This window comes from Python bivittatus, unplaced genomic scaffold, assembly GCF_059951505.1.
Source record: "Python bivittatus isolate LINGU-HERP-01145 unplaced genomic scaffold, Pbiv_v1 ctg000530_np1212, whole genome shotgun sequence".
NCBI classification, from domain to species: Eukaryota; Metazoa; Chordata; class Lepidosauria; order Squamata; family Pythonidae; genus Python; species Python bivittatus.
Genome location: NW_028277085.1, coordinates 9633983 through 9652493, shown reverse-complemented (window position 1 = coordinate 9652493; position 18511 = coordinate 9633983). Strand labels below are relative to the sequence as shown.

The following is an 18511-nucleotide window of genomic DNA, read 5'->3' as shown; positions in this document are numbered from 1 at the left end:
AATTCTGGGAGTTGAAGTCCACGCATCTTAAAGTTGATAAGGTTGGAAAACCCTGGATTTCCCCTGGATGGGGAAAGTTAATTGACTGGGGGAATGAGGTAGAGGGGCCGCCTTCTTGAATTTTTTAAATATCACCACTACCACCCCGCAAACACTTTTGGAATGAGTCCCAAACAAAATTGGTTGTATTTGGAGAAAGAGGGATTCCCCACCCTCCTGTGATCCCATGAAACATGGAAGCAAGCTCTTGAGAAGTGCTACAGAAGTCTTTTATTTTCAGCAGTGCTATTTGGCCCGACTTGGGACCCGTTCTTGGTGACATCCCACACAGAGTTTTGAAGCAGGCAAGCCATCTTCCTAGTCCATCTTCTCTTCGAGCTTGGCTTTCATGAAAAACTCAGGGTTGCGGACACAGCGATACGCAAACAGCTGGGGGAGGACTCCATGTATCACATTGAGAATGAGAAACCACATCTTCCCTTCATCGGGGACTCTGTAGATGTACGGTGTTCTAGCATGTATGGAAGCACCAATGTGTGAGAATTGAGCCTGGAAAGCAGAAAGAATGAATTTTGAGTAGTCACTTCTGTAGGAGTCAGTGCTCACATCCCCCATAACCACTGGATGCATTTACACATTTCCTTCAACCAGAGATCCACAACCCATGGCTCCTGAAAGTCCCAGAGCCGCCCCAAGTGCCACTAAATAGCTTTTTTAAATGAGACAAAAAGGGGCAAAGTATATCTCGGAAACCATTTCATTTACTTTGTATCATTTTAATTCAGTTTAAGCATAAATTACATTTAGCTTAATCCCCACCCACTTCTTTGTTCTGGACCCATGCGATTTGGGGGGCTGGGGTGTGTGGCAACCCTTCAACATACCCTTCCCAAATTCAAATGCAGTCCCTAGTCCCAAAATAATTATGCATGCCACCTCCAAGCCACAATCCCCTTCACAGGTGTGTAGCTTCACATCTTGGGCAAACCTAGCTTGTAAAACCATGATTTAGTGAAAACAGTGAAGCTAGCCAGCAATGGCTTAATCAACTAGCTAACCCTGATTAAGCAAACCATTAAGTGTGAATCAGAGCTGATTGGGCTTAACCACCAGGCTAAGAATGAAACAACCTACAGTATGGCTAGTTCAATGTGTACCCCATTTTCCATTAACTTGCTTTTTATTTTAAGCACAGCCTCAGTCACGATTGGCACATAATGGCGTATCCTATTATTCTGCTTTGAGAACCAGCATGTTTTGGAGAGGGTCCATATCTCTGTGTCAGTTCTTGGCATATAATCAGAACATCTACTACAGCTTTCCTGCTTTGAACCTTGACACAATGGTATGTAGCATTTCCTGAGTACTCAGGACCTGATCTGCTGCTCGATAAAAGCTAAGGTGAAAAATAGAGTCATTCGCTGTTTCCTTTGCTAAGGGCAAGGCTTTAGTTTGGGGGTTGTTATTTTGTTCTCTTGTCCTTAGAGAAGGTGCTACTGACTGGGCTTTCTGGAGCACACAGTAAATTTACATCTAAGGTTATGCGCAAGAGAAGAGGTCTGCCAAGCCAAAGAATATTTTTAGCATAAACAAACATGTAAAGATAGAAGCAACTGGGACTCCTCAGGATTGTATTTTGTCCTTTGTCTCCCATCTGTTATCCTCTATTTCAAGCAATGGTTCATTGGTGTATTAGCAATTTGTGCCCAAATTCATGATCCCAGACTGTGGCCTGCAGAAGAAGGGCTGATCAGATGATGCTCCAGAGAACCTGAGCTTTTATGGGAAAGGGGGGCCAGTGCTGATCAGTGGGGTGGTCTGACTATTGGTCTGTATCACCTGATGAGAGGTGAGAGGATGATGGCAGGTTGAGGAAAAGTATTCTGAGATCTATAGGTTACAAGAAGGGTATGTCTGCTTGTTTAAGCTAAGTGGCCATGGTGTTCTGAAGGTAGCACAGGATCTTCTCAGTGGTGGCTCCACAATTGTGGAACTCCTCACCAAGAAAATCTGCCAGCTCTCCTGTTTCTCCAATTTAGGCAATTATTGAAAACTTAGTTTGGTAAGATGGTTTATTTTTTTCTTTATTTCCTTTTTTTAACTTTTTTTTAAAATATTGTTATTGTTGATATAGTTGGATTTGAATTCTGGGCTGTTTTCCTGCCATAAACCACCTTGGAATTTTTTTTTAAATTTGGTGAGATAAAGAAGTAAATAAACAGGCAAATAACTCCTTTTCTGAGGAAGAATCAGATGTGAGAATCCCCCCCCCCCGATAAATACAGAGGATCAGAGTCCTAGATGTTAAAGAATACAAGCCCAGAAAACTATCTGGGACGGCTATTTATTTAGCAGTAGCAGTTCTTAAGGATGCTTAAGAATCCTATGGATTAATTGCATGTGGGCTGAAGGTGTGGCTGATGGAAGAGTATCCTGAAATTGTTTCTGGTATGTTCTTCCAGCTGCTCCTTGGATGGGGTTTTGCGGATGGTCCTTCTACCACTGCTGAATTCAGAACCTTGATCTCCATGATGCAGAAAAGCCAGCTGGTTCCATTACTGATCCAGCTACCTGCTTTCTTTAATCTTGCTCCGTCTGCCCTTCATCCGTGCTGAATAGATACTGGGTGGGGCTCTGAACTAAGCAGGATAATATCTCCAGTGGCAACAGTGTTCTGCTTGTATAGTAACAGCGTTCAGATTTCCCCATGTGCAAACAACAGCAAAAGAAATTGAATAGGTAACTTTATCCCTTCTGAACAGTGATTGAACAGTGAGTTTGTTACACTAAGCTTATGAGGACTGTGTTCATACAGCATGCTGACTGAACCATCTTTATTTGATTAACACATGGCCTGAGTTCATGGAACACATGTAATCAGAAATGAAGCACACTGGCTGGGTTTGAACGAGTCTGTGAGCCACCAACTAGCTAACCACATCATTTTAGGTTAGTAGGTTGATCAAACCCAGCCTGTGTGGTTAACTTAGTTTTGGCTTAAGCAGAATATGTGAAGCTAGCCATTGCAGTTGGCAAGCCATACTGAATGGGTTGGTGTGGTGTGTGAACCCTGATGATGATAATATCCTACTGTATATATATATTGGCCAACTCAAGGCAGCAATCATACCTAATACTCCTGCCTCCTATTTTCCCCACAAGAGTGGGTTGGACCGAGAGAAAGAAAGACTGGTCCAAAGTCACCCAGTTGGCTTTCATGCCTAAGGGGGGCCGAGAACTCACTGTCTTCTGGTTTCTAGGCCAGTGCCTTCATCATGACACCAAACTTTGCTTGATTCAGTAAACCATGGCTTAGGACCATCTGTGTTCTAGTTCATAGCTGCTTGCCCCCTCTTGAATGTGGAAGTGGTATAGAGGAAAACCATGTCTTCAGTATGGGATCACTAAAAACGTTCTGGTATTACCTGAGCTAGTCCTCCAGCGTGAATAAGCGTTAAATCAGGCATCCAGGAGCATCCGGGTACAAGCAGACCATACAGTGAAATTATGTAGTATGGCACAGAGTAGAACATATAGGCCAACATCTGCATGTTAGAAGAGAAGTGAATTGGTCTTTGTACCTTCAAAACAGTAGCCATTTGTTTGTGTATGAAGGTCTAGTCTTCTTGTACAATTTTGTAAATGAGGCAGGGCAATGACACAGTCAAAGCCTCATCTGAAAATGCCCAAAGACCTGATTTGTATAATATGCTAAGCCAGTGTTTTTCAACCTTGGTAATTTTAAGATATGTGGACTTCAGCTCCCAGAATTCCCCAGCCAGCATGCTTTAAGATGTGTGGACTTCATGCTGGCTGGGGAATTCTGGGAGTTGAAGTCCACACATCTTAAAGTTGCCAGATTTGAAAAACACTGTGCTAAGCTATCATGTGACTTGTCTGGTTATGGCTTGACATATTGTATGAACCAACCTCTGATTTGGAAACCAAGATTTATGTGTTAGTATGTGATACTGTATGAAACCAGGGTAAAACTGTTCCTTAGGGCAGCCTTGTTTTGCCCTGTGTTATTACAACTTGTTGAAAGTCATCCTGAGGGTCATTCAATTAAAGGGCAGAGGATAAATCTTTCAAATAAATAGAATAAATGATGAATGGAAAAAGCCTGCTGGATTAAATCAATCTCCTTCTGATTCAGCAAAGACACTCTTAGTTTTAATTCTGGCCCCTGCAAGTAAGCAAAACTTATTCCTGGCTACAGATTCTCAATCTCACTCAAGTTAGATGAGACTTCTTGATTTCAGACCACACTAGTAAAACTAAAGCAGAAACAGAAAAACAGCCAGTTAGGGAAAAATTGATCTTACAACATTTTCCCTCTTTTGAACCATCATTCAGGTTCATGCATCATACTAAGCCACCATTTTTAAATTATAGTTAGTGCTGTGTTTAAAGCAGACTACTATAATCTAAGCCATAAATCATGGTTTATGAACCATAATGGTTGGGTATGCAAATCTTGTCAAGCCATAGTTGTTGTTTTTTAAATTAGTGCAAAACATGAACCCTGCTATTAAGGCTTGAAAATCATGGCTTGGATGTTGTACAAATCCAACCAGTAAGATCTTAGTCTAAAAACATATTGATAATTAGTGTGATTGGTCAAATCAGGCATCACACCTCAGGGTAAACCATGCTTACTGAAGAAACTGTCTTTATTGGGTTCCTATGGCATGCATAACCCCCAGTTTCCAATCCCAGCATTTAGGTTCACACAGAACTCTAAACCATAACCATATCAACTCGATTCTGGCTTAGGGTCATGAATTAACCCTATCATTCTGGCTTACTGAAATATATAACATAGCCACCAAATGTTGTATGTGAATCACAGTTGGGTCACCTGAAGCTTTGGATAGGCAGCAGGATCCTTGAGGTACGGCTCGTGAAGCTGGCTGTAAAGTCGACACAGTTCACTTGGGCAGTCCAAAACAATCTAAAGAAAAATTGCATAATATTTGGATCATAATTTCAGGGCGATAAACTACAGGTTAGGAAATCCCTAGTGTGAGTCTTCTTCAACTGCCATTTCCCTAGGTATGTGAGGAAGAAAAAACAGCCTGGAGCCGTAAGTGTCTGTTCTTAACTATAATGATGCCCAAATGACAAAAGATGCTTTGTGGCATGATGTGACAGACTCCACCCCTCTGGACTTGTGAAGCATCATTGCACACAAATATATAAGAGGTAGACTTTGTGATGCACGTTTTCTCACACTTGCTCCCTTGTGGATGCCTACACCTGGATCTTCGGCTTTCATGCCCCCACGTTAAAGTATAGCTGCAAACTCAGAAAGATGCTTTTTAATTCAAACCTAGACCTTTCCACAGGGCATATGGCACACACAACACGTGACAAGATTACGACCCATTTTTTAAAAGAGAAACTTACCATGCCCCTGAACAGGCAAAACCCTGTTGCAAAAATGAAATATGAAGCCAAGAGAAAGTCAGTAGGTCTTCTCAGAAGGGTCTTCTTCTGAACCTTTTTAACAATCTGCAACGGGGATGGCAGCCCTGTTAGAAGTTTGCATCAAAAGCAACAAAGAGCTTTGTAGCGTCTCTACAAAACAATATACTTTGTAATGCCAAAGGTTTTTAGGAGGCTCCTTGCATCTGCAATGTAACGGTACTTTCTGAGCACACCCAAAGTGTCAAAAAGAAACCATTTGGAGAACCCCGCATAGGTTCAATTCATAGAACCTGCCAAAATCATGTGGTCAGTTTAGCTTGGGCTTCGTGCCCTAGGGGACCTCAGCCATTTGGTTTCTAAACCGTGATTTATGGTTTAGTGTGACATAACCCAGCCAGTGTTAGGATTTAATAATTGTGCAAACATCCAATTAGACCTAATTCCATAAATCACAGTGAAACCAACTATGGCTTAGCATGTTGTAGGAGCACAGCCAAAAGTCTCTTTCTCTCCTCCTCCCACCCACCCCTGAAAAAAAAATCCTGGAAAAATGTATTTCTCAAGAAACAAAACAGTTTCCTGACTCGGTCTGGCATACAAAATACCTGGAATCAAGCCAACTTGAGTAATTGCGTTGCCATTTATTGTAGCTGTTACAGCAAGAAGACACAAAAACAAAGCAGAACGAAAACCACAAGTAAAAACATGCATCTCCTTCCATCGAGAAGATTTGGCAGCGTGAGGTTGTTTTAAGAAGCCTTCTTCAACTGTGGCAGCAGAGTTGGAAACCAAGTTAGAGTTAATCATAGGTTTGCTTTGCTATTTTGGCCTCCCTTCAAAATTAAACCAATCAATATTAATTTCTCCTGAAGATGAGATGTTGCTTATGGTTTGAACCTTCCTAGTTCCGCTTTACATGACAAGACTCTGATTCTAGGCACGCTGAACATAGGGAGAGTAAACATGAAACATTTCTTCTGCTAGGGCAAAATGACATACTCTGTTTGTACATATGTATGTCGGGTCCAGGCCTTCTGAGTTGCAGTGTGATTTATTGGTTTTTGGCTTAGGGCTAGGCGAACCCAGCCACTGTGTCTTGCAAACCATGGCTTGTGTGAGAGGTCAGTCTTTGGTTCTGTTCACACATGCTAAGGCATGTTTATTTAACCATGGTGTAGGGAATCAACCCCAGTTGGCTGGACTTGCACAGTATACAGAATCCTAAATCATGGAGTAAAGAAAACCCTGCTGGCCTTCTAGTAACTACCGGGAGAGTGGCCGATATCTCAGTCATCCCACAGGGAAGAGTAGTTATGGAAACAGCAGTCCTGCTGCCTAATGACCATGTTCCCACAGTGGGTTGCACTGTGGTTTACAAAACCCACAGCATGGTGTGTTCCACACGCTAAGCCAAAAGCACAATGAACTGTGTGATGGGTGAACTTCTTGTGAGATCTTAGCCTTTGACTATGGAATGTGTTTCAGTAGGGTAGTTTCTCCTGCCCCCCCCTTGCTTTTTCTTGGGCTCTTCCTGGACTGTAAAAAGCAAACAGACCCCCCCCCCCAGGAAAGCCAACTCCTGCTTGTCACATGGCTGTAGCATCTCAACGTCTGTGAGACTTTTAAGTAATTGGGCCATTTCCCATGCGCTTCAAAAGGCAGAGATGACAGATCTTTTGATTGAAAAATGATTGCTATGTCAGGCCTCTGCCAACTGGGGGGAGGGCAGGGCAGGGCGGCCAAAAGACCCAGCCAAGGGAGCCCGGGCAACCTTTTTGGCTCTCCATGGAGGGCACGGCTGTGTAAACACCAAGGTTGCTTATAACTGGCAGCCGTTCCTCCAAGTCCAGTGAACTGAAGTGATACTGAATTGTGCTCATGCGGAAGGAGAAAGTGAGGGGTGACCTTTAGAAAGCAAGAAAGAAGCTTGTCTGCTCCTAGAGAAGGACCCATGTCTCCAGTATACTTCTCTGGCACCCGGGACCCAAAGTTTTCTACCACTTCCAAACAGCATGGCTAATAGGACTTGTCATCGAGGCATTTCTGGAAGGCTACAAAGTTAGCAGAGAAGTTTCGTTTCACAAGTATGCAAAGTATACTAACTCAGGCAGTCCAAAGTCCTACAGAAGTTCCATCACCCTTAGAAGCCTTTCTAAATGGATGTACATCAGATCTACAATATTGTTCACTTCATATCCTGACTGGCTTTACACATGCTTAACCAGAGTGTGTGGAATAAACCACAGCTGGTTGGGTTCACACATGCTAAGTTGCTGAGCATGGTTTATTAACCATGATGTGTAGGTTCACATAATACTTTAAATCCAAGCTGTATTGGCTTAGTACATGTGGGTAGAAGTGCCTATTAGCATAGCTGTTAATTGGTGTGTTAAAATGAGTTAATTTACTTTATTCTAGCTTTCAGTTTTTGTCAACCTAGTGCCCTCTGGATGTGTTGAATGACAATTCACTTGGCTTGGTATATACATAATATACTGGACATTGGTTTCTCACATTGCGCTAAGCCATGGCTTGATTTAACTATAGTTGATCAAATAATCCTCCAAGAAACCACACTGTATTGCATCCAGATCTGTGTGCCACAGTTTAAGAAGGATTCTGGCAAATTGTAACAAGTTCAGAAAATGGGGATCAGGATGAGAAGAGACTATTTTTTTGAAATTCAAGCATTTTTCCTCCTCATTTTCATAATGACAATAGTAGCAAGAAGAATACCTTTGTTGGAAAATTGGCAGCTGCTGGAGGTTGATTATAGATTTTGAAACCAGCCCATATAGGTAGACAAATGTATGGTACACTTAACAAAGATACAGGACAAACTCTTGTTCCATATTTTCCTATTCAGCAACAGTGAAAACATGAATTAAAGATTGTTAATGAGAGGTTAGTACAGCACAACATGTCTATTCAGAAGAAAATCACAATGAATCCAATGCGGCTTACTGATTTTGTTTGCATGACAAGTTTAGCTGTGGTTATTTGAATCCTGGTTTATTCAGGTAATCCACTTTCAAAGTTTCACACAATGCATTTAGTCATGAACCCTGGCTGGGCTCATGTATCAGACTAGGCTAAAATAAAATTAACCCCCCTATCATGAAGACACAGCCACTTTCATGTAAATGTGTATGATCTCCAGATGCTCTGTCTGAGAACTACAGCAGTTAAATTCAAGCACATCTGGAGGGAGCTGGGCACCCTTTGTTAACTGGATGCCCTCCAGATGTGTTAGGTTACAGTTCTTAAAATTCCCAGCCAACATGACCAACTCCATACTGGTTGATATTTATTCCAAGAATTGGGCACAAATGGGGGAAAGACACCTCAAATATTCTACTTCATTCTGTGTTTTCCCCCTAGAAGGCACCAAATATAAATCAGAGTATATTTCAGGTACAAGACAGAATTCTATGATGCCATTTAGTTTCAGTTTACTATAACTCACAAAGAGATTGTGATTATTATTTTTTTTAGTTCGACCGCAGGAGTAAAGTCTCCTTCAAGCTGAGTTCAACTCCTGATGATTTCATACAGTTTTCTTGGAACATAACAGAAGGGAATAGCCACTGTCTTGTTGCATTTTTGGCTTTCCAGTCTAGTGTGCAATCTTAGGTTCACCCAGTAGCCTCCTGTCCAAGCACTAAACAGATCTAATGCTGCTTAGCTTTCGAGATTGGCCAAAGTTAGCTAGATGCCCCTAACCTGCTGTATGATGCTATATAATATACAGGTAGTCCCCAGGTTAAGAACGCCCAGTTTAAGGATGACCCTTAGTTAAGAGCGGAGCCTACTGTAGCAAAATTCGAGTTAAATACACAATGGTTTGAGGTCATTACACAATACTACTTATGCAGCATTATACAATAATACAGTTCCGGCTTACGTACAAATTCAACTTAAGGAGAGACCTTGGGAAGAGAGCTCGTACTTCAACTGGGGACTACCTGTGCTGCATTTCATTGGTAACCACTGATCTTGTTGCCTTGAAAATGCAAGACACTGAGAAGAGATCAATTATTGTAGCCCCAAAGCAAAGTGCATTCTTGATGTTTCCTTACCCACAATATTTCCAGGGACAAAGACAATTATGCTCATTGTGATGGATCCCAGCCAGTACAAGCCAATCATCCGATAATTTTCCCTGCAAGAGAAAGTAGAAAGCCTTGCTTTCAGATACCATTTATGATCCAGATTCTCTTATTGGAGGTACAGTCATACCAACGATATGGGCCTATATATTTATCGTCACTGGATGTGTTGATTTGTTACTTCTGATAAATCACTGGGTACTCTCATTGCATTCATTTCAAACTTAAATGGGTCCATTTTTAAAATATTCAGTCCTATAGGGTGGAGGACAAAAAGTGAGGGATTTGCAATGTGAAGGAAAAAAATCCCACCTAAATGGGAATAGCATCACAGTGGCGGGAGACACACCTAATCCATAATGTAGTTTGTTAGATTAAGGTACTGGCACATGACCGAGAAGACTTGAGTTCAAGTTTACCTTCAGCCACAGAAGGTCATTGGAAGAACTATTTCTCAGCCCTACCTACATCACAGGTATGCTTTTGTGAAGATCACATTGGAGGAAAACAGTCCTGTATATTTTCTCTTAGAGGAAAAGCAGGTTATAAATCTAATAAAAAATAAACGAACTGTTAATTTGTGCCTCATCCAAACTGAGCTGATGATGATGATGATGATCTCATCCTCATCCTCATCATCCATAATAGGGTCTGGCATCTGCTTCATATGCTGACCCCAACTCAGTTGAGCCTACGACATTCAATAAGCCAATAACATTGCTTAGCACATTAGGTAAAGGTGGTCCAATGGTATTCCAGATTAGAAATTAATCTGGAATTAATTTAGAAATTAGAAAACACACACACACACACACATATACAGGATGCCTGTGCATCTCAGCTATAAAATTTAAAAGCAGGAACAGTCCCAAATAGCTAAAGAGCTCTTCTTGACATCAATGTTTTTGACAACTCAGTCAGAATACATTCGATACGCTGGTTCTTTGTTCTGTTCTTTGTCACTATTATCATTGTATTTAGTTGGAGGAAGGTTTTCTTTTGAGTAAAGAAAAAACAGCCTTTAATTTCCTGTCTGCTGGTAAGGCAGCACATAGAATTTTTGGAAAGGCGTGCAAAGTAACCCAATGGTGCCCCGAAAATGCCATGCTTACGTACTCCCAGGCAATTGCTGCCACCATCAAGAGATACATCAGGTAATGGACTGAGCCATCCCAATAGCAAATCATGTGGCCATAAGCGGTGTTCAAATAAGGTTCACCCTATGGAAATAAGCAGATGAGCAACTGAATGACAAAGAAGATAAGGCTTCATTGCAGTTTCAGTTGAAACAAAAGAGCTATCTGACTTCAACCTGCTGGAGAAAAAGTGTTGCATAATGATAGTCATTGTCGTCTTTGCAATGAATTTAACTCTCCAACAGAGACTGATAGAACTTTCCCCATTTGGCGTCTTTCTTCAATTCTCATGAACCTTAGTCAACATAGGGGGGGACCAGATTGGAGAAGGCTGCTCTAAATTCAGTTGTACAACATCCCAAGGATTTGGAGGTAGGGATGGTACAGAATTCTTCATGAACATCAAAGTGGGAAGCCAAGGAGGAGGACAAAGCTGTCATAGGATGGCTCTTGAAAAGATTTGTAGGGAAAAGAAATGAACAATATGGTGAAGGCAGAGAAGCATTTTGGCTTAACACAGACCTATAGGGGCCCCCACTTTTTAATTCTTTTAAGACCTTATTTGTTCAAAGTTAACATGCTAAGTTATATATCAGAGCTGGCTAAAATATCATAAGCTAAAGCATTTAGATGCTCCAGAGCTGCTGTTGGCTAACCAATTAGGGGAGGATCATAGTTGCAAGAATGGCATGGAGCAGAGACAGATAAGGGGTGCCCTCCATCCCTTCTGGCTTATACCCCCACCAGCAAGCCTAGATGAGACTCTTGAGTGTTTATTCTAAAACATCTGGAAGGAGCACTCCCCAGCTTTGGCTGTGACTGTAACACACATAGCCATGATTTATATAACTAGGGTTTAACTCACTTTCCTGAATTTGTACAACACCTGGAGTAATATGCAAATCCATCTTAGTTTAATCTAGTCGACTAAAATGTGGTTGCCAAGTTTAACATTCAGTATGTCATATGTGATCACAGATATCGATTAAAAAAACTAATTGCAGCTTTAAATCTCTATGTCAGTGTTTCTCAACCTTGGCAACTTGAAGAGGGGTGGACTTCAACTCCCAGAATTCCCCAGCCAGCAAGGCTGGCTGGGGGATTCTGGGAGTTGAAGTCCACACTTCTTCAAGTTGCCAAGGTTGAGAAACACTGCTCTATGCAGTCGTGAAGCTTGTTCAAGGCCATCAGGGCCTGATAAACATGCTTTCTACATGCTAAAACATGGTTAACGACCCAATATCACGGGATTGCCAACATGCTCAATTGAAAACTAACCACGTTGGGCTCACACAGTGCTCTGAGCCGCAAGTCAGCTCCTTTTTTATCCTCGTGTGAACCCAGCTACTTTCTCTTAGCTTAACCTCACTCCCCGGGTGATGGTAAGAAAAAAAGATGTGTTTTGTACCTGGAAGAACCACCAAGACCATTCAGATCAACTTGGGGGAAAAACAAGTTAAGAATGGAAATAAATACAATGGAAGCGAAGCAAGCTGCTGGCCAATTACAAACTGTAGCTTGAGAGCGGTGTACTGCTCTGGATGAAATGTAAGAATGTTGTTATTCAATTTACTGTCACCTTTAGACAAAAGGCCATGCAAAGGGAGGAAATATCTAAGCTGGTGAGGTTTCTTTGGCCTTTCATGACTCATAACGTCACCGTAGCATCACACAACCAGCCTGAAAGCCTCAAGCTTGCAAGCAGGAAGGATATCATCACATCAGAGGAATGCTCAAACAATACATGACCCGACCATCACTTTAATGGATTTAGGATCCCACCCCAAAAAAGAGGAGTTGAGCCCTTTCTGGCCTCTTCAAATGAAAGATAAATGATAGAAGTCGATTGTTCTTTCCAGCAGCCTCTCCCAGCATCCTCAGCCTGCAACTCCGAGAATCTGCAGCTAGTAGAGATTGCCGTTTGCTTCCTGAACGTAAAGCTCTCAGCGTGCGTTGGCAAACCTCCAGCCTAGCAGCATCAAGGATGCAGAAGTGAACGATGTTTTGTAAGTACAGAACCTCGCTGCTTTCCACTCAGGCGTTCTAGGAGAAGTCCCAGGTGCCTACCCACTTCCTCCACCCGTAATGACATGTAATTATTTACCTCTTTCAAGTAATAAGTCATGAATCCATCAATTATCCCATCGTGTTCAAGCCCAATGATTAGATTCACGATGCTGGTGAAAGCGAACACAGCGTAAACTACAGCAAAACCAGGGAAGAAAAGAAGGCACATTTTAATTACACGAGAAACAACTAGGAATCGCATGGCATCTTCAGGACTATCCAATTTATTCTTCTACAAGCTGTTTTTATGCAACTGCCTGGCCTCATTCACAGACTTTTCCAGGGCTCAGATGTCATCATCATCGTCCTCCATTTGCAACCCTCTTATCTTCTCCTGTCCCTTACTTGCTGGGACGGGGGGGCGGGTGGAGTTACACATGGAAGAATGGAATAAAGCTTTTGCTACCAACTGATTGAGCTCTGAGGAACAACCACTGGCTGCCTTTATGCATTACATTAAACCAGAATTATTTTTATTATATTTTGAATTAGCTATAAGGCCCCAGCTTGTGCTTTATGCTATATCATCCTGGGTGGAATCACCAATTGCACCGAGTCAAAAATAAATGAACTACATTATGGGTTAGAATAAGGCCGGTGTCTAAACTCCAGATTTACCACAACTTGTTCTTATATTGGGAAACCTTAATTTCTCAAAGATGAATAATAACAATAGCTATCTTCACACAACATACTGAATCAGGTCTGATGAAGATCTAAACTCTATTATTCATTACATTGTACAAACCCAGAAAATGAATGAATTCAGTCATATACAGTATATAGTTCAGATAATGCAAACAAGCCACTAAAGCATAGAGTGGCTTGTTGGATTTTGGCTCAACATGATTAGTTTATGGCTTAGCATGTCATGCAAATTCAGCCAATTGCAGTTCAACGAACTGTATTTAAACCATGATTTAGTGCAATGTGATTTAAATTTTACATGAGCTAGCAATTAGATGCTCCAGTTTACTTTTTCCACAACACACCAATACCTACCATAGAAAAGTGGGTCGCTTGGTGGTCTCCTTTTCACCAGAAATCGAGCTGACAAGCCCACTAAGATCAGAATCAACAATCCAGCTACTACAATGACCCAAGAGCTACAGGAATTGAAAACAGAAATGAGAGATCAAAAGAGGAAAAAAATAGATCTTAACAGGGTTTTTTCCCTTCAATTCCTCAGATAAAACCAACACAGAAAGACAAATTCACCCACTGTTTTTCTTCCCTTCAAATTATGCATTTCAGAGCATCCTACAGGCATGGGAAATCATTATTGATAGCTCCTCGGTGAAAAATCTGGAACAGTGAATATGTTTCCCCGCAGGACAAATTTTGCTGATCTTTGGCAGCGCAGGATATATAAGAAGCCTCTGATATTTATAACAAGAGCCACAACAAATGAGAACTGACTTTTCTTTTTTCTTGGACAAATTCAGGTTAGCATTCTGTTAGTCTGTGGTTAAAGGAACTGTGCAGCTTCAGTGGGGAACATACATGCTCAGCATTTCCTTTTTCTCCTTAAAATACTAATACCAGGAAAGACCTAGCTGCAGAAAGACCCGGCGCTGCTGGACGTGTTGTCATATTTCACTGGCTTAATGAAGATATGTGGGGGGCAGGCTTTGAGGATGTGCTCGAACAGACCGCTTGCCACCCTCGGACAAAGCGAGATGTGTTTGTGCTATGCTCCAACCCACCCAAAGCCCTGGTTTGCACGATACCCCAAGATAATAACATGGAACCCAGCTCCGAGTTTGCCATAAACCTTATTTAAGCAAACGGTGACTTAGTGTGATGAACGAACCCTGGAAGAGCAGGACTATATTAAGACAGATACATTTGTCGCTGTAAGGATTTGTTGATAGATAAGAGATGGGATGTGGGAAGAAGAGACCATTGGTTGCATTTTAAGAGAAGGTGATAAGTTACTGACATTGTTTAAACTTGTGATCTCGGCTCGGCTCGTGTCAGAAATGCAGGAACTGGGAAAGGGAAAAGTATTAATCTAAATTATAAAAATATTATTATTTTTAAAAATTAAAAACTTTAATAGAAGTATAGATTTATATAATTCTCGCCCAATGCTGGGCCACGTTGATGGCAAAAATATTTCTGGCCAGCAAGTCATTCTGTGTGCATGTCGGTCCCAAGGGACGCCATAAAAGATGGATAGTAGTTTGAATAGCGCCAAGTTCACAGTAAATATCTTGTGATGAAGAGGGAAGTCATTTCTTTATATATTTCTTTTCTTTTTCTTTCTTTTCTATTTTTCTTTCATATTTTTTTTCTTTTCTGCACTTTCTAATTTTTTTCTTTTTACTCTTTTCTTTCTTCTAGTCTGTATTCGTTTTTACCTTTTTAATTGTAATGTTTCATAAAACAGAGCCGTTCACAGTAAAAAGAAAGACAGATACCCTTGTTGTGGCTATCAACCTTGCCCTAATGGTTTCCAAACTTCAGTTCCTGCAGCAAAGTTTACTTCCCCTGCTAACCGCAGGTTGAGGGTGAGGACAGACGTTGCTAACTGTTGTCTTTTGTGTTTCTGAATGTTTCGCGTCCTTCTGTTGCAACCCGTTGCTGATGTACTTGGAGTGAGCAAGCGAAGGGCAACAAGGAGGAAGAAAAGGGAGAAGCCACAGCCTAAAAGCTCTGACTGCCAGCTTTGGCTATGAGATCTAGTGTGGTGTAGTGATTAATGGCCTGGACTATGAGTAGGCATAGAACCAGTTTGGTCTAGTGGTTAAAGCTCCAGGCTAGAAACCAGGAGACGGTGAGTTCTAGTCCCGCCTTAGGCATGAAAACCGGCTGGGTGACCTTGGGGCAGTCCCTCTCTCTCAGCCCTGGGAAGCAGGCAAGGGCAAGCCGCTTCTGAAAACCTTGCCAAGAAAACTGCAGGGACTATCCAGGGTGTTGCCAGGAGTCAAAAACTGACCTGAAGGCACCGAAGAAAAAAAAAAAAGAGCAGGGAGGCCCAGGTTTTAGTCTATCCTCTGCCATCAGTGCCCAGTGTCCAGGGTTTCTCAATCTTGGCAACTTGAAGATGGGTGGACTTCAACTTCTGTTCAACTTCAACTTCACGTTCAGGGAGTTGAAGTCCACCCAACTTCAAGTTATCGAAGTTGAGAAACCCTGGGATACTCTCTTTCTCTCTCTCTCTCTCCATTACTTTATAGCAGTGCTTCTCCACCTTGGCAACTTGAAGACGGGTGGACTTCAACTTCTGTTCAACTTCAACTTCAAATTCTGGGAGTTGAAGTCCACCCAACTTCAAGTTATCGAAGTTGAGAAACTCTGGGATACTCTCCTTCTCTCTCTCTCTCTCCGTTACTTTACAGCTGGCTGGGGAATTCTGAGAGTTGAAGTCCACCCATCTTCAAGTTGCCAAGGTTGAGAAACATGGCTTTACAGGGTAGTGATGGGGGAAACTGGAGGAGGGAGAGTGATAACCACTGGACGAAAAGAAGGATTTACATCAAACAAATAAATAACCTAAGTAAATATGAGCAGATGTCTGGGGATGCTGATCCTGACCCAAGTTGCTCTCTTCCAACTCTCTTTGCTGAGTTAGGGGAGATGGGCTCCAGAGAGAAAGCATTTGCATTCAGGCCAGGCCTGGCACTTCTCTCTTGACAAATGAACCTCTGGCATTTCCTCTGGAGAACGCAGCTGCTGGCTATTGTTGTGACCCACTCCGCACAATGTCAGCGCAAGCAGCCGAGGGCAGGGCGGCTTCTAAAAATACCAGCCCAGCTTATGCATGTAGCCAGAGCCCTGCTTCCTCCTCGCGTCCCCTGCCCGGCCCTCCCCAGGGCAGCTCCTGTGCCATCACATCAACAACAGCCTGTTCAGCATGTCCCCCTTTATAGAACCTGAAACACAATCCGGGCGCACTCAAGGTGTTTTTCCAGGGGCAAAGGACATCGAGCAGCAAGACCGCCAGCCGGATGCACAGAATGCCCAGGGAGGATGGTAGAGATACGCGGCCCAAACTTCTGCTTTGCTGATATGCTGGGCAAGACCCAGATTGGGGAAGGCCAAGATGGGAAGGGCGGGGAGGGGAGGAGGAATGTTTTCTTTGCAAGACTGTCACTATTTGGCAGGGATTTTACAGCATGACCCCCATGCCTTTCCATGACCCCTCCCACAACGTTTGTGGCCCTGCCCGTCTCGTTTGAGCAGTTCATTTATGAATTAAGTTGTGTTTTGTTTTGTTGCAAACACAGGGGTGTGGTTCTTTGAATCAAGGGTTAGTTAGCCCTGAGTTAACTGGGTGTTCCCAGAGAATTTTATTAGGTGTAGTGACCTGGGGTGTAGGAAATTCAACAACTCTGCTTTGTACAGTCTGGTTTATGACAGTGTGGCATGGGAACCCGGCCATTTTGGGTTTGCTCAAACTCCGTCAAATGTTCTGGGTGTGAATTTATAAACTGGACTTGTTCCAAAATTAGGCTGCAGTCTCTCTCCTTGTTCTAAAGCGGTTAGTTTGTTTTGAATTTAGCATGCTAGGTGAACTCCGCCGCGCTTCAGGGTACGCCACAATCTGGCCCAGAGTGGCCAACAAACCATGGTTAATACAAATAATGGCTTATGCATGATTTGAAAACAACCACTGGCAGGCCTGGGTTTGCCCTCCAAACCCATGTGCCGACAGTCCTCCATTGTGGCATCTGGTGGAGTTGGGGGGGGGGGCAAGCAGCCGAAGCAGGGGAAGAGAAGGATGGAACCTGAAGGCTGAGGATGCTGTTCAATTTATTCAAACCCCTCTTCCCCCAAAGAACGAATCTAATACTCCAGCAAACCCACCCCCATTCCTAAGCCAACCTCGTTGAATCCGCGGTGCTTTATTCTCAAGGACCCTGCAGACGACAGAGCCACACAGCTGGATCAGCTGGATCCGTGTTGATTCAGAACCAATGCCCAGCGGGTGCCAGCGCGGCTTCCTACAAGCCTCCCCTGAATCCTCCCCACTCCTGCAAAGCGCCTTCCGCCCGGTCGTTGGGATGAATCTCTCCGGGCGGATAGGCCAGAGAGACGGGGCTACCTCCTTCCAACCCCAGCACCGTGCGAGCTTTTCTACCTGGGGCGAAGCTCGCTCTCTCTGGCGCGCCCCCCCCCCCGCGCCCCGCGATGTTCGTTGCTGCTTCTGCGCCTTCTTTCCGCTCCTTCGCCTCCGCGAGTCACGTTCTCACGTTACGCCAGCCCAGCTTCGCGGCGCACACGTGGCAAAGCGCTGCCCGAGCGCCGCGTCCGCGCCTGCCCCCTCGCTCACCTTCCGGTGGCAGCCGAAGCGTTGAAGAGGTAAGTGACGGGGATGGCGCAGAGCGATAACACGAAGACGCCGGTGGCGGCCGAGGCGCTCATCCCAGCGGCTGGCCCGCTCCGTCGTCGTCGTCCTCCTCCTCTCCTCCTCCGGCCGCGGCGGCGGGCTCGGGGGCGCTACACGGGCGGCATGCGGCTCCCGGCTCCGGGCGCTCCGGCGCTGCGCTTCAGGGCTGCCTCGCCGGCTGCTCCATGCGCTCCAGGCTGGCAGCCCGGCCGACCGATGCGCGGGGCCCCCCGCCTCGTTCCCCAGCCCTCCCGCGAAGCTGGCGCGCCCTTGTGCGCTGCTGGTGCTGCTGCTGGAGCGGAGCGAGCGCCCAAAGGCTCCCATGGCCGGAGAGACGCCGCCTCCAGCGCCGCTCTTGCTGCTCCCCCCGGTCGGATCGGGCCAAAGCGGGCGGGTTTGCTGGCGTCCCTCCTCCTCCTCCTCCTCGCCCCCTC

The 18511-nt window shown here is 43.9% G+C and overlaps 1 protein-coding gene across 2 annotated transcripts; it reads right to left on the bottom strand.

Moving 5' to 3' along the window:
• Positions 1–247: 247 nt before the first annotated feature.
• Positions 248–18433, bottom strand: TM6SF1 (transmembrane 6 superfamily member 1). Of its 2 annotated transcripts, XM_025170554.2 has the most exons (10): positions 18021–18424; positions 13745–13848; positions 12780–12877; positions 10656–10759; positions 9510–9592; positions 8167–8288; positions 5410–5514; positions 4862–4954; positions 3426–3545; positions 248–549 (listed from the first exon to the last, which is right to left on the bottom strand). In XM_025170554.2, exons 1-10 carry the CDS (start codon positions 18110–18112, stop codon positions 358–360), a joined length of 1113 nt encoding a protein of 370 aa, XP_025026322.1. In that variant the 5' UTR covers positions 18113–18424; the 3' UTR covers positions 248–357. The 2 variants fall into 2 exon arrangements, with proteins under 2 accessions (XP_025026322.1, XP_025026323.1); XM_025170555.2 differs by lacking the exons at positions 248–549; positions 4862–4954; positions 5410–5514; positions 8167–8288 and having other exon boundaries at positions 18021–18433.
• Between the last annotated feature and the right edge of the window lie 78 nt (positions 18434–18511).